The sequence below is a fragment of the Dromaius novaehollandiae genome, chromosome 5, assembly GCF_036370855.1.
Source record: "Dromaius novaehollandiae isolate bDroNov1 chromosome 5, bDroNov1.hap1, whole genome shotgun sequence".
Taxonomy (NCBI): Eukaryota; Metazoa; Chordata; class Aves; order Casuariiformes; family Dromaiidae; genus Dromaius; species Dromaius novaehollandiae.
In genome coordinates, this window is record NC_088102.1 from 51,478,502 (window position 1) to 51,494,533 (window position 16,032).

General features: G+C 39.8%; 1 protein-coding gene across 1 annotated transcript in view; it reads right to left on the minus strand.

Moving 5' to 3' along the window:
* The window catches only part of NAT10 (N-acetyltransferase 10), a 29,378-nt gene that overhangs the window by 4,273 nt on the left and 9,073 nt on the right, over positions 1 to 16,032 (minus strand). The window contains exons 12-27 of the mRNA XM_026099971.2: positions 15,384 to 15,508; positions 14,809 to 14,959; positions 13,899 to 13,995; positions 12,989 to 13,105; positions 11,939 to 12,040; positions 11,762 to 11,836; positions 10,460 to 10,576; positions 10,140 to 10,273; positions 8,118 to 8,166; positions 7,358 to 7,451; positions 7,151 to 7,261; positions 5,915 to 6,087; positions 5,247 to 5,366; positions 4,137 to 4,235; positions 3,644 to 3,717; positions 883 to 966 (exon numbers count right to left, since the gene is read on the minus strand). Of these exons, the coding sequence (XP_025955756.1) occupies positions 883 to 966; positions 3,644 to 3,717; positions 4,137 to 4,235; positions 5,247 to 5,366; positions 5,915 to 6,087; positions 7,151 to 7,261; positions 7,358 to 7,451; positions 8,118 to 8,166; positions 10,140 to 10,273; positions 10,460 to 10,576; positions 11,762 to 11,836; positions 11,939 to 12,040; positions 12,989 to 13,105; positions 13,899 to 13,995; positions 14,809 to 14,959; positions 15,384 to 15,508 (1,722 nt within the window). The remainder of the gene's footprint in view (positions 1 to 882; positions 967 to 3,643; positions 3,718 to 4,136; positions 4,236 to 5,246; positions 5,367 to 5,914; positions 6,088 to 7,150; positions 7,262 to 7,357; positions 7,452 to 8,117; positions 8,167 to 10,139; positions 10,274 to 10,459; positions 10,577 to 11,761; positions 11,837 to 11,938; positions 12,041 to 12,988; positions 13,106 to 13,898; positions 13,996 to 14,808; positions 14,960 to 15,383; positions 15,509 to 16,032) is intronic.

Consider the following 16,032-nt stretch of genomic DNA (forward strand, 5'->3'; position numbering starts at 1 on the left):
CTGGGAGTGAGAGTAACTGGAAAAATATTATTATTGACAGCTGTAAAACTAAGTATACAATTTAATTCTCGCACTAGGCTCTGGCCAGAACAAACAGGACAGAGTTCTGATCTTTATAAGCATTGACAAGACTCTCCTTTCTGTAAGGCTTCTAGAAACTCAGAGCTTCCATCATTCATGAAAAGAACATGAATGCACAAAAGGTGGCAGATACAGGAAAGATCACATAATCACTTCAGCTGTCATGCACCACAGGAAGGGAAAATGAGCAGGCATGTCCCAGCAATCCTCGAGGAAAAGATGAGGAAAGACTTCATGCTGAGCAAGGTGAAAGAAAGAAGATGGATGAAAAGAAAGGAAATGCAGAAAGGCAGACTCAACATTTTGCAGGCTTAGCTCTCAAATTTGAAAGAATTTTCCTTCCCTGAATGTGTATTTTCTTCTATGCGAACATTCTCAGGCTCCCACCCAGTGTTAGCCCAAAAGCAAATGGGACTGTAAAGTGGAATGAGTTTGTTCTTTAAAAGTTACCCAAGAGAGAAATAGGACCAGCTTATGGCAGCATCAAGACTTAAGACATGTGAACAGAAAAAAGAGCTATGATAAGTAATTAAACTGTATGAAGACAGGACTATACTCCAGAGAAAAAGCACAGAATTCACATTAGCACTCTCCTATTAGAGGAACCACTGAGTACCCAGTAGAGTTCTTAGATGCTCCCACCCCACTTTCTCCAGAGAAACTGGGACTCTATCAAGAACATTAAGTTCATTTTTATCTGCATTTAATTCCTTAGTTTCACTGTTTTGCAGAACACTATAATAAAGCCAGCTGGAAAGACCAGAGAAGCCTCTGTAGAGTAAGTATTTCAACTTCCTTAACCTTTTCAAACTGACGATGGAAGCATTCTGTCCTGCTTTGCTCAGCACCTCATTCCATTCTTCGTCGTCACCCCGAATAATATATCTAAGTGGAAAAAAAAAAGTAAAGAAAAATTAAAGTAAAATTTCCAGCTCAAAGGAGGAAAAAATAAGGTAATTATACTGTCAGGCACATGCTACTCTACAAAGCCACTGTCTCAGTGCCCAACCAAATCAGTATTTAGAAGTAAAAGCAAAATTAGACTGGTAATGGGATATAATAGCTTGCCACAACTGTGTCAAGAGGCTCAATCCAAACTAGGTCAGTAACAACCAACAGCTGTCTCTATCCCAAGCTGGTCAGTGACAGATGAAATTCTCTCAGAACCCCTATCATAAATATCTCAAAACTGCCGATGAAAGCCTCTCATCAGAAAAGCAGAGTGCTGAATAGAGTGCATCTTTGACGAAAGAAAAAAAAAAAGCCAGCAAGGTTATACTCTCTATAGCAGTGATGTATACTTCTCCTTTGCCTATTAGCTTTCTTAAAACAGATCATCAGTCACTAACAGCTTTGAGGCTGGCAACCACAAACAGATCTATATTCACTACATAGATTTCTTTTCAGAAGCTGGGGGGGGAGGGGCATGTTCTGTTCTTTTTCAAAAAGGAGGAGAAGAAAGTTTGCAGTGCTAAAGGCAGGGGTTACAAAAAGCAGGGGCTTATGAAAGAAAGTTAGTTAAATTAGCAGCTGCCCTTAGACCAGCAGGTTTGAATGGAGGGTTTTTTTGTTTTTCTTTTTTTTAATGCAGTTTTTCCTGCGTCAGTCCAGGAGAAACTGAAGGCCTACAGGTTTCTTTTGAAAAGAGAAATTAACAATAATTGCTATTCAAGTTTAAGCTCATGTTCTGTTCCCCTTACCATGGTGTTCAAGTACCCTGGAAACGTCATAGAAGTTCAACTGGGCAAAGCAGACATACAAAAAAATTTGAGTGGTTGCTCTCCATCTCAAGTTCTTAAGGGATTCAGAACAGACTAGCCTTTGTTAATAAAAGGCTGAACAATGCTGGACAAAACCTTTTCAAATTAAATAGCTCTGTCTCTTCTTTAGTTTTCTATAACCTGTATTCAAAAGTGTTCAAAATGGAATTTTGTCCCCTTTCCTCGAGTGGGAACAGAAATCTATTTCTAGATAAGGAAAAAGGGAATGTGGTCCGAAATGACAAACAGGTACGTCACACTATCAAATCTAAGAAATAGAATTAAAGCTTTTTAAAAATCCTTGGTTACACTGTTTTCCTAGCATGATTTACTTACAAGTCACTTCAAATCACATCCATTTTTGTCCTTACCTCAAACAAGACAATCAAAGATTCAAAGAAGTTTTTGTTGCTTTTCCCATATTTAAAAGAGATTAATCTGGAGCCAAAACAGACAATTTTTTTTTTCTGGGATGCTGGTATAGTAAACATGATTTATAAGATAAAAGTGGAGGAGGAGGAGAGAGAGAAAGGAAAGAATCAGAGTAGCATGTGTAACTCCTGTTAGTCCAGGAAAAAAAAAAAAGACATCTGCTGATATTTAAGTTGCTGGTTCAGCAGTTCAGTATCCTACAAATCGTCTAACTTTACAGCAGTTCAAAAGCATCCATGCACACTGTAGTAAAGCAGCTCTGGTTGGTGGTTCATTTTCTGTGGTTTGGAAGGGTTTTTTTCTGCTTGTTTTTCTTTTTTTTGTTGTTTTTAAGAGGAGAACATTAAAATTAGTCAGAAGTTCTGTGGTACCATTTTGCTTAAGCTGAAGACAGTTGTGCACACAGCAGAGCTGGATAGCAAACAACAGGACCCATATATGCTTGTCTGAGGGGAGTAATAACTACCTCTAGAAGCACAGGAAACTGTGAAATTGAGAACAATACACAGACAACTTGCTTTATTACTCATATTATAAATTTATACAGATTATATACTTACATAGTTACATTACTCCATACACAACCAGAATCAAGGCTGCCATGTATATATATATACAGCAAGAGTTCTTGCCATGAACAGTTTATTGTTTAAATGACAAAAGAGAATGGAAGTGAAAAAAGAATGTGCTCAAGCTCATACCAGAGGTACTGGGGCTGAGCTGAGAACAGAACCAGAACTCCTACATCGTCTGTGTGCAGTGCTGGAACTGCAAGCCAGCCCTCAACTCTCTAACAATGATTCAGTTCTACAGTTTCACAGCCAGATCTCACTTAGGCACAGCCACAGCAAGCCATTGATCAGCTGTGATCTGCTAACTCATATCCTTTTGCTTTAGTAGGTAGGTCAAAAATATCAGCAGAAAAAGGAAATTCAGTAAGTTCAAGCATCGGAACAGGAAAGCTCATGCTTACGATACACTTCTCAGGCACTGATTCATGGAGTGAACGCAACGGGTAAATGGCCCTGAACAGAAAAGTTCTGCTACCAAATCTATTTCATAAGGGAAAGAACATGGTTCGTGTGTCAAACAAAGCAGCTACAGACAGAGCTGATCAAAACTAACGGTTACTGGCTGTCAGGCAAACAAAACCCCAAATTTTCATTAGAGTAGCAGAATACACTTAGCCCACATAGCTACCGATGAAAATACTCACTGCTGTTTCTCATTTACTGATCACTTGAGGTTGTCATACTGCAACTACAGCCCTGCACACAGGTCTCAACAAGATGTGCTATCACTGGTGACCAGTCAATCAAACAGACACCTGGGAAAAACTGGTTTTGAGACTCATACAGATAAATTCTTACTGTGAAAGGTCCATTTCCTTCAGCTTCCCCACTTCTTGCTTGTGTTTTTCTTGGAATTCCTTTGCGGCTTCTTCCTACAACAGAACATCACAAGAGATGCATTAAGTTCTAAGTACAACAGTAACCATGTAATACACAGAAAACTCCTTTCCCACCCATAAAACAAACACCAGATGATCCTGAAAAGCTTGTGTCATTTATATAACTTGATCTTTTATATAATTGGTATACATAAATGTAGTTGTAATACATAACTCTCAAGAACATCTTTGTAGGTTCTATAGATCTGAGATGATCTATATTGCAGTTTAACAAAGGGTGAATATAAGAATGTAAGGCAAAGCTGTCATGTTTTATAACTACCATAAAGTGACAGACATGACATGGAATTCTTCCCATACAATAAGATTTAGATTACAAGGCTTCTGTGTTTAAGAAAACTCTAATAGTGTTTACTTGTATATTAGAGCTGAGAAGAAAGTTCAATAATTACCAGATCATCATTTAAAGATTTCAGCGTTGGCTCCATTACAATATCCTTTGTTGCTACCATCTGCTCCTCCACAGCCTTTTCCTGGACTGTGTTGAACAACTGGAATTGAAATAAATCAATGTATGTGAGACTTTCTGATGTTTCTTCTAGGTTTGTGCTTTACAAACAAACACGAAATGCTGGCTGTCCCCCTGAAACTTTCGTAATCTTGCAAATATTAACAGGCAGTTGTTTATTTCTGATGCATACGTTCCACCACACTGAAATAAAAAAGTTCAAGGCTGCTTCCTGAAGGCAGAAGCAAAATAGCTTTTATAAAAAGTGTAAAAAAAAAAAAAAAAAAAAATCAGCCAGCACTCAACACCGCTTGCATAAATGCAAGAACCGATAATTTGCAGCATGCTTATTAATATAGTATCATTTGATTAACATTTGCAGATAAAAACTTTGTATTTATTTTCTTGCATGTTATTTTCTTCAAGATCATTAAAAGGGTATTATGCTGAATAAATCATCTTTCAAACGAACAACTTATGCCACACTGCAGATGCTTTGCTACCATATCCTATTGCCTTGAGAATCTAGACTCCCTAGGCTGCACAAGTGATTGCAAACAGTTGGAAAGTACTTTATCCCTGTCACCTTTTGATAATTCATCATGTTACTTGATCACAGAAATTAGGGAGAAAGAAGACCAGATCGAAAACTTTCTCCTGATTTCACAGGACTTCAAGTCCACCTCTAAATGACCTTGGAGAAGGCTTCTTAACAAAGGTTGTGATACCACCACTGCAGTGAGTAACCATAAACAGATCAGGCTAAGCTGGCATCATGGGTTGTATGCTCAGGATTTTGTTCAGCACTTTTCAACATTTAAAGGTATAACACAATACTATTATTTGGGAAAACCTACAGTAAAAACCAATGTCATAAATATCTGCTTTTTTTCCACTAAGATTTTCTCTCCTTACAAATGAGTCTACAGTCAATTATGGAGGACATGTTAAAGATATGCAACTCTGATTCAGATTTCTATTAGTACCAGGCTCAGTACTGGAATTAAGCTTTGGCTTGATACAACCAAGACAAAGCAGGTCAAGATGCAATTACCTGGACTACTTTGCGGATAATTCTGTTGAAGAGGCCCATCAGTTGACTGCTGGGCAGTTCCACCTCCTTTTCCAGTTGGTCCAGAGATTTATGCTGTAGGCCAATCCCTAGAAGAAGGGCCTGAGGAAATGACACATATTTCACTTAAGAGGGTTTTTCAGAGCAAATACATATACAGAAATTATACACTCTACGTCCCTTGCATTTTGCAAAGTCCTTCCTCTACCCAAGTAATACAAGGCTTCTCTGGTATGAGCTGAGGTTTTGTTCAAAAGCACTGAAACACCCCTAAATTGTTCTGTAGCTGGCAAGCATCATTCCCTGTTCAGTTCAGATGAACACTTCTCTCCTGAGGTGCAGCTCAAGAGCCAGAGGATTTTGAGGGGCTCTAAATTATAGTTCACACAATATTATAAATTCATGGAGTGCATCACTGAACAGGCAACAGAACATGATCTTTACAGATTTTATTCAAAGCAAACACAAAATGTGGAAGAACACTACAAGCAGGAGAAACCATGAAGAAGACCACAGAATAAGCAATTACCGGAAGCAAAGCGGGTTTCTTTAAAGATGACAAATGAAATGGGAAAGTATTCCAAATGTAGGAGTCAGCAGGAAAGTACGAAGAAAGGTGAAGCACGGCTTGTTCACACAGTGATACATACCGACTGTGCAGCAGAGAGAGAAATATCACCCAGCTGGTTGAGAAAAAACATCCTGGCAACAGCAGGTACCATATCCATGATCAGATGATAGTCCACCATATTGCGAGAGTACATCTCTAACCTCTTCAGGTCATATGGGATGAAAACAGCTTCTAATTCAGCACGGCTGATGGCTGAATAATAAAAAGGCCATAATGTCAGGACTGTTCTTCCTAGCTGTCCAGGATCTCGGTATTTAACAAAATCATTTTTCACATCACTGACTGACGGCCAACTGCTACACCATAGGTTCACATCCCAACACACTTCTGAACCCAATATCCCAGGTCTAACTCTGTTACAGACTGGCTTGGCAATTCAAAGTCCATATGAAAAAAAAATGCTACTATCAAAACAGACTAACATATCAACTCAAATATGTCTAAGAGTCTAAAAACAGTGCAGGCTGATAAACACAATCTGCCCAGGCTTTCACTGTCTTGCACTTGGTTCTGCTGATAAAGGACTGTTCTCTCTCAGCAGCAACACTACCCCTTTCACCAAGGCAAAAGCATTAAAAACCCACAAAACACAAATTACCAAGTTCTCTCAAGAGGACTCCTTGGTTAGGCACACTGAAAATAAATCAATTTCCTTTTAAAGAGGGCTTTTAAGTCAAAAGGGACAGTCAGAACCATCTTGCCTCACCCTTTTGTAACAGTGCTCATGCATTTCCCCAGCAAGTACTGCATCAAGCCCAATAACATGCAGTTGAACTAAAGCCTCTCTCTTAGAAAGGCATCAAATTCCAATTTCCAAATTTCTGATGACAAGGTTCTCCCTCAGATCCTAAGTAAGCTGCTCTTCTGCCTACTGACCTCTGCTACTCAAGACTACGTTTTTATTTCTACACTGGATTTGGAAGGCTTCTGTCTCCATCCACTGCATTTTGTTTTGTCATGCTTTAGCAGTTACAGCCAAGAGTTCTCTAATTTTGGAGTACTTAAATCTTTCAGCAAAAAACAAAAGCAAACAAACAGAAAATACAGTTTTCAGCAGCCGAAAATCTCCTGTTAGCTTTTACTCAGAAATGCAAGCAATTTTTTTGGATACTAGGAACAAAACACAACTGACCAAGAGGAATTCACAGCACTTCACAAGAGATATCACACCATGCCTGCATTTGAGAACTCTAATAAACCTATACAAAGACTTTAAACTGCAGTCTAAATTAATATTAGGAGCCTGGATACTCACAGGGTTGTGACTGCTGTTTGATATTTTTGTTTTGTAGAATATTCAATGCCAAGGAGGGAGAGAAAGTGCTGAACTGGTAGGAAAGAAGAGAAAGGAACCTCCTCCTAAAATCTGCAGGGGAAGATGAGAAAATAAATGATTCCTGTGGATCTGCACAACAAATACCCCAGAAGATTCCTCTCACATTAGCAAAATGAGCTCAATTACCTTTCCAGAAGGCAGTAAGCCAAGGCTCCTGTTCAGTGTCCTCTTCATTCAGCGTCTTCAGCATGATGCATGAATGCTCACCAGTCAGGTCATTCTAGTAATGAAGATATATTTCCCATCATTCCCACGAACCTTTTGCACTCTATACTCAACTGAAGAAGGCAATGGTCTTATAAAACAACAACTCACATATCAACTGTTACTGATCACCACTATCTAAAGTATAACCCCTGAGCCTCTGCAATTTGTTAAATCCCAGTGATGAGTGACTTTGTCTTCTTCAGATAACTGCTATTTACCAGTATTGCAAATCCCAGGTACAGCTCAAGAGCCAGAAAAACAAATGGAAGACGCAATGACATGGGATGTGGAACACCCGTGTTCATTAGACAACAAACAGATTATTCTCTCCAAAAATTCTATAACTACTAATGCTATTTTTAGTGAACACCTAGAAAGGTGCAAGCCAGTCAGTTCAGGAGCCACTTGCATATTTTAACATTAACCACAGTAACAACCCTGAACAGCTGCATCTTTGCTCTTATTTTTTAAAGTGCAAACTAATCAAAGAACACACTCCCAAGCCTGTAACTTTAATCTTTTAACGAGCTACAGACCTAAAGAACAAAAGCAAACACAGAACAACAAATGTAGTCTCAGAAAACTTTACTGCCTAAATCACATCTTACTGAAGTCAATGGAAGGATGCCCAGTGATATCGATACAGCTGGATTTCATTCAGAAACAGTATGCTACTTACTGGTGTCTGCCTTAGATAAACTGGCACAAATCCAGCACGCTTCCAAAACCTGGGGAAAGGGAAAGGAGAAAAAAAAAGCATTGAGAAGTACACAGCTGTTGATTTTGCAGTGATACTTACAGTTAAATGCAGTCTATCTACTGTACAAGAAAAACTTGAAAAGTAGGCAAAAGTTTAAGACATCCCAATAACTTATGAAAATAAACATTAATAGGACTGAACCTGACTGAAATTCTAACTTACAAAAGAGTGAAAAATGATGATGACATCAGAAAATGAACAAACTTTGTGTTTCAGGTAAAAGATTGACAGACATGATAAAAGAGCACTTGTATCCAACAGGCTTCCACAACCTCCTTTAAAAACAGGCAAACAGGTTTTCATCAATAAAACCACAGACTCCTAAAGGATACCCTGGGGAAGGGCTGAAGGGTTTACAGTTTGTTTCAGAGACTCTGCTCTTCATCAGTGAACACTGATTTTCCCTGGCAACTTCCAGGTTTCAGATAATCAGTTGTGTACCACAGAGAATCCCAGACCAATCTGCAAAATCCTGCTGACATCCCTTCCCATTCTCCCCTTCCGTCTTGCATCTTAGTGGCAAACCGATCCTACAATCACTTCACTCCGGATGAGGAAGACTGGTATAAAGAAACCTGCTGAGACCAAACATATGGCATCTCAGACAAGGGAAAGAACCCAGGCCCCAGAACAGCAACTGTCCCTGGCAACCTGCCTCTGCAGGCCACAGGATGACTACCCATCAGCTGCACAGGATGTTGTGAATTTCAGCAGGAAGCCCTACATGTGCACCCCATCCTCTCCCTACCCTGCTATTCTCCCTTCTTTTATCTATCCCACCACAGCTAACAGCCAAATAATTAAAAATAGTTGTAGTCAAGCACTTTATTCTCCCTTCTGCCCCAAGAGGGATTGGTTAATAAAGTCAGACACCTGAACCATTTGCTTTAACATTAAAAGTGTTGCACATTAACCATTAAGTTCTGCTGCTTTCTTCTGCACAGCTGAACAGTTCACCATACCATTTTGGCATGAACTTTGCAGCATGCTTGCCACAGAACAAAATGGGCTATAGTCTCTGTATCTGCAGTGCCAAATTATACACACCTATCTAACATTGTTCTGACTGAGTCAGTCACACATTGGGCTTCATGGGTCTTACTTCTTCTGTTGAACTCAGTGTGATCTCTTGTGCTTGTGTAGTACCCTAGATCCTCTGCAAATCAGGACAAGCCAGCAAGGAATCAAGGCTTTAGGTGACAAATGACTGCTTTGTTCCTAGGCTAACAACAGGAAGAATTCTCTACTACTTTGAAACTGTCTCCCAAACCATGGGTCACAACTTCCCACACAGAGAGTAGAGTCTCAGAAACCTAGATATTTTGTAAAATTTTATAATACAATAAAAATATAAGAATTTATTACAAAATTTTAAGTTTTTATATAAAACTATATTGTAAAATGGAGGTAAAACTTAAGAAAAATTAATAAAACTGAATTATATTGATTTGCTGCTGCAGTAACTCAGTTCTTCCGTGGTAAGAAAAGTGAGAAGCAACTGTAGTTGTTGGTGAAAAGGGTTTACATTATCCAGGAAACAAAAACTAAGTTTAAAGTTAACAGCAGCTCAAGCTTCCACAGGTCACAGGAAGGAGTATTTAACTTGTTCCTACTAATTACAGGTTGTTCTTGCTTCTCCAGCCTGGAGAAACTGAGCTGTTACTAGCAATTCAAACTAGCTAACTTTCAGAAGGGTTACAGAGACATCCAAGAACTGGTCTGCACTCAGGAGGAGTTTGAGAAAAACTACCCTGAAGGATGTACAGCTCTACTGAGCACCAAGGACAGGTCTTACAGGCGAAGAGGGCTTGGAGCTGCCCCAGATTTAGAAACAAGTGAAGCCTGCAGAGAGAAAAAGAATGTCCAAAGTGTAAAATACCTGCATCTATAGCAGTTATATTTTTGCATTGGGCTTAACTAACAAATAGAATAAAGTCTTACTTCAGTAATCTTGGTGTTAGGCCATAAGATACACCTAGATAGTCTAAGCTCTCAGCTTGTCTCTCACTCAGTTTGAGAAGCAAAGGAGGCAAGTCTTTCCGAGGTGTCACAACCTCTTCTAACAAACTAACAGTCTGGAAGAGAAAATGGAAATGGATTAGTAGCATTCCTCAGAACAATCTCCAAATGAATCTCTCATTCTGTATAATAAATAAATAAGCATGAACATTCCCTCCTAACATACAAAAATCAGTACTGAATAGTGAAAACCAAACAGCTTAACACAGCGGGACATACAAGAAATGCAATGGGCTCCATACCTCACTGCTTACAGTTGCAATTTCTTTGGGCCTCTGAATTGTTTTTTCTTCCAGACAAGGGAATTTGCCTTCATAGTACATCTGCAGTAAATTCAGAGCTCTGCTGCCGTAGCCCATCTGTGAAGTAGTAACAGCATACTATAAGGGAAAAGATGTATCTATTTTTCAAGACAAGACAACAACATTCTCCCCTTATAAACTCATTAATGATTGTCAGCACAGAGAACACTCAGTTACTGCAAAAATGATAGCAGTAGTTGTACCACTACCTTCCTACAGAGCAGCTCTATGGGGAAAGACACTAGAAGACACTCTTGTCTGACTGAAATCACAGTGAGAATTAGAGCCCAGTATGTAGTTCAGGACTGTGTAGTAATTTTCAGTACTTACCTCCAGCACTCAGAAAATAACAAACACACCAGCATGAAGATTTTGTAATCTCACAATAAATATTACTGGATCTTCAATACCAGCTGCTTCTTGGGATGCCATAATGCTGCCTAGTAATGACAGGACCACTGGTTTGCTACCCACCCAGAGGAAAGTAAACACCTCCAATCGTTGTGGCATCTAAACATTTGTGTGTGTCTTTCACGCAGTTCCTGACTTCACTGTTACGATCTCTGGCTCAGGAAGTCCCCAAGCTTAAAATGCTGGAAACTGGGGCAATCAATATGTATTTGTTCTGTTCTTAAAATCCTTCCTAGGCATTTACTGTTGGCCACTGTTTCTGTTGTTTTTCTCCAGATTTCAGAGTTATTTACAGAAACATCCAGGGAGATATGTAATTGCAACAACCCTTTTTGCATTGAAAAAATAGCTGCTTTCCAGAAAATCTCATTCAGAAGAACCTCCAGTTAGGAGGATTAAAGATCATCCTCTTCCTTCATTGAACAACTGACATCTTGCTACAAGGAAAAGAAAATCCACCTCCAAAGAATACAGACATTTATCCCCGTAGTCACCATTTACTATCCAGAGAAAATGTAAGGATCTTTTCAGGCCCCTTTCTACAGGGAGGAAGCTATGGTTGCAGTGAACCTGTCAGGTTGCGGACACTGACACCCAGTGTAACAGTAGAGACATCCAAAAGAAAAAAAAAAGATGGGGAAAAAAGAAATACATATAGCTATTATCCTTCTGAACTATGGAATCAATGCCAAAGCATTACCTACTCTGCAAACTATTACTATCCCTTGGAGACAGGAGTCTGGGCTAGACAGAGCTTCAGTTTGACTGCACAGCCATTCTCACAGTACCACTGCTAACTATTTACAACAACTGGGTTACAAAATACTTTACCCCCTGATAATCCGGATGGACTGCAATGCGAACAACACGTCCACCAGAGAGGCTCCCAAAATCTGGATCTTGGAACTGCACAAGAAACGTTAAGTCAATTTAAAGAACACAGATGCATACTCTTTAAATAAGCAATGAAATGTATCTTGGGTATAACTAGACAGCTAAATTATTCACCTGCTCTGAAATGGTCCAGGGAATAAGGTCACCAGAAGCTTTCTTTCCCCTCGAAAGGCTATTCATTATAGACTGGCGAGAGATCTCTCCCTCCATGCACACCTGCCAGAAAAAGGTAAAAGACTGTGAACGGAGAAAAACTGTTTCCTCCTACAGTCACTCCACTGCGGCAGAATCAAAATTTATACTCAGTTGCAGAGTCCACTACGCAGTAGTTGCACTGAGGCAGAAACAGACATGTCAAATGATTCCTGCTCTGCAACAGGATGAGCAAACATGTATGTGCCAACAAACATGCTCTGTTCCTAAAAATACCATCTCAAAAGCACATCAATGAGCCAACCAGGTACATCTGTGAGGCAGCAGGCATTACAGTATGGTGCAATAGAAGCCTGAGGAGATTCTAGTACAGAAAAAGCTCTATGCATTTTCTGCTGTCTGTCAAAAGCAATGATGAAGGCTTGTCCTCCAAGTATTTCTCTTCAACTTTCATATATTTCTCATGTAAATTTTTTTTTTTTTAAAGAAACGGATTTAACCAGCTCCACTGAACACAGGTAATTAACAAGCCATCAAGAAGGAAGAAGCAGATAGAGATATAACAGTTAAGGACTGAACTATTTCTGTGTTTCTTAGCATCCATATCTGATCAGCCTGTATTTTTGCAGTATTACTGCAAATAAAAAGGAATGCTAAAGACATGAGATAAGCAGGGAGAACCAGCAAACCAACTCTCCTTGGCAGGAAGCTGAAATGGGAGGACAAAGTAATTTCTTGAACCAGTAGTTTAGCTCCTCAGAGGGCTTCTCACTACAAACACACTGTGAAGGCTGGAAGGACCATGCAGAAGAATCAGCATCATTACGTACTTGTACAGCAAGTAGTGTTATCAAAAAAAGCGACAAGCATGGCCTTTATGCACATTTGCAACACACACAAAAACACATCCCAAAACTAGCACCTACTCCTAAATAGCAGACTGCTGTCTCCCAGCGTATCACTGCTTCATTACTGAACAGCTCACTTTGTACACACGTGCAGCTCTCTCACCTGAACAACAGCAAGTACTTCTGGCAATGAATTCTGGGTAGGTGGAACAGGGGGCAGAAGGCAAAAAAGATGATGGGCAGGTGCATCGGATAACATTTGGAGGTCATTGGGAGAGTTCTGGAGGGTAAACACATATCAGGAAGTTGAAGAATTATTCCAAGAGAAAGGCTTCAAAAGTCCAGTGCAATGTTGGTAGCTGAACTCTAAACCATACTTTATTTTCTGAATTTAGGGCTATTAAAAAGTTTGCAACTAGTGCAATACTGATGGATAAAGCAGCTCACATGGCAAGTCATGGCTGTTGAACTGCCAGACAATATTATTTTGCACAAGTGAAACCTCTTGCTTTCACATATATGCAGGACTTCCTATTTTTACATAGCGATGTATCCCTTAGTTTATGGAACCTGAAATAAATTTTTATTCTGAAGTGTCAGAAATTTAGTGCTCAGTACTTCAGTACTTACTGATTTCACAAGCCATATTTAGTAGTCACCCATGGTCCAAAACTCTGAGATGAATTTTTAATCACTCTTTTCAATAGTACAATGTTACTACTCATTTGGTTAATTCGAGGCTACTAAAAAACTGTAAAGACAATTGTGAAAGAGGGCTCATCACTGATACCATTCTGAGCAAGCTTTATACGAGTATGAATTCATCTAGAATTTAGTCTCCAGGATTTCTCAAACAGAAATATTACAGATATCTGTAAGTCTAGCATATTCAGCTAGGCCGAGGCAGAGACGCTCTCAAAGCAGAGAGAATACAAATCTGTAGGTAACAAGAAGCATCTGAAGCTGTCCAGAAAAACTCAGCTAGGCCAATTCAATTAGACTGTCCTAAACTAGCAACGTTCTGTCCACAAAACTCCTAACTGAAATTTTGATGGAAGTAGCACAAACTTTACCTTGTAGTGTGAAGCCACATAGAGAGCCATCAGTCTCTGCAGAAAAACTTCTGATGCTTTGTGGTAACAAAACAGTGTGTCTCTATTTACATAATAACTAAACAGAGGGGTTAAGGAAACAACCTAAACCAAAAAAAAGACAAGCTCCTTGTTGATTTAGGAGTGATATTTTCCATACAGCCTTAAGCTACATGCTAGATAATGCTCTTACGCTCCACACTCTGTCTACGAGAATGATTTGGGGCAGTAATATCCTTCCTCTTTAAAGCGAAACCTTTTATAACTCTGACAAGGACCTCCCTCCATTGACCCTCCCTTAGAATTGTCTCTCTGATAAAACTGAAGTTTGCTACTGCCCTGTTAACATATGCCATCAGTCTTACAGGGCAGTGGTAAGAGCTCAGCTCCAGAAGTGTGGAGCAGTGTTCTTCTAAGAGATCAAGAACTGAGGTTATCACACTGGTGGGAGAACCCATGCTCATCCTCACAGGTAACAGTGGGTCGGTGAAAGACTGGGACTCTATACTGTTGTAAGGAGAGGACCTTCCTCATATTAAGTGAGCTACAGTGGAATCTATTAATTCTCAAGAACATATATTTTCGAAGTCCCTAAGCATGGTGGTCATCCCAAGTCAATCCAGAGTTAGGAAAGCCAATGGCAAAAAACTATGATCACCATTCGCAGGCTTAAGTCAAGTTCCTGCCAAGCAGGGTGTTTAACCACCATGCGAGGGCCCAAGACAGGTTGAACTGAACTACAGTACAGACAATAAGCTGGATTATAACATGTGCCAAGAAAACCGGAAAACTGTATGGGGCTAACAAATGTAAACCACTGTTAATCAGCTTGAAAAAGCTTTTTTCTCCTGAAAGCGATGTATTTTATCAGAGCACATCTGAGCAAGGATACAGGTCACAGGTCTCAGGCAGTGGGCAGCCAGAGATAATTCTGGTGATGCTGAGACAGTCCAAACACAGCAGGTCATTTAGCCACTTTTCAACAGGGTCGCCAGGGGCATATCTAATTGACTCATGGAGGGAGACTTCATGCAACGTACGAGCTGCAAAGAGATTTCAGAGAAGAACCTTTAGCGTTCAAAGTTACAGTTAGCAAAGCATAGGATCAATGTCCTCTGAAGGGCTCCCAGCAGATTAGAATCACAGCCAAATCTGAACAGAGCGGAAGGCAATCAAAAACTGTAACTGTTCTGAATCGTAACTGTTCTGACTGGAGCCTTTAGCCTGTATCCTCATATAACCTAGGGAAGCAGGTAAAGCAACATTACTCGCATGCCTTTCACACCCTAAAAGCCTTTACAACTGAAAATGATGAGGAAAAAGTTATAAGGAGAGTTCCTTCATGTTCCCATACCACTACCTTCCTAACAGCTGCAGAGTACAACACAAGGGATACCCACAGTGCGTGCCAGTCAGCAGTGCTGGCACTCACAGCTATATACTGCAGCCCAAAATACAGTGGTGTACCTGAGGTGAGTTTAGCTGTAGCTGTAGATTTGTTCTCTGCTGTCATTGAGACTTGGGCTTGTGCACTTTGTTGCCGGAGCTGCTGAATGAGCTTCAGAGATAATGATCGACCAGTTCCCTCATACCTGAAAAGTAGAGGACAAAAGTTTGAAACAAATACCCAAACAGCAATCCTGACCTATGGGGAAGCTCCAACACCAAACTAAGCTACCTTCTCCGCCTTCCAGAGCTATGTGCCATTTTGAGGCCTGTGAGGGCCTCCACCATCTGTGACAATTGCTGCCTTTCAGGTTCTTGCACACGTAGCACAGGGCAGCCTACACCAGCACTTTCTTAATCTCACTGTATTGGAAGAAATATACTATTCTTCCTCCTCTCCTAACAGGCTGCAGAACCTTGTTTATATATTTGCTTCTTGTACCAGAACAGAACAGAACAGATAATACAAACACTTAATGAATCTGCAGTGGAAGCAAAGGAAAGCAATGTTTTCAAGTACTGACTCTTGGTCATTGTAAGAAGTAGTTCCACAAGAGATCAATAATTAACTAAGAAAAGATGACCTGTTCTGAGAGCATGTAATAAAAAAAAATAAAAAATCATAATAAAAAAAAAGGTATTGTAGATTAGATATAGTCCACTGGCATTG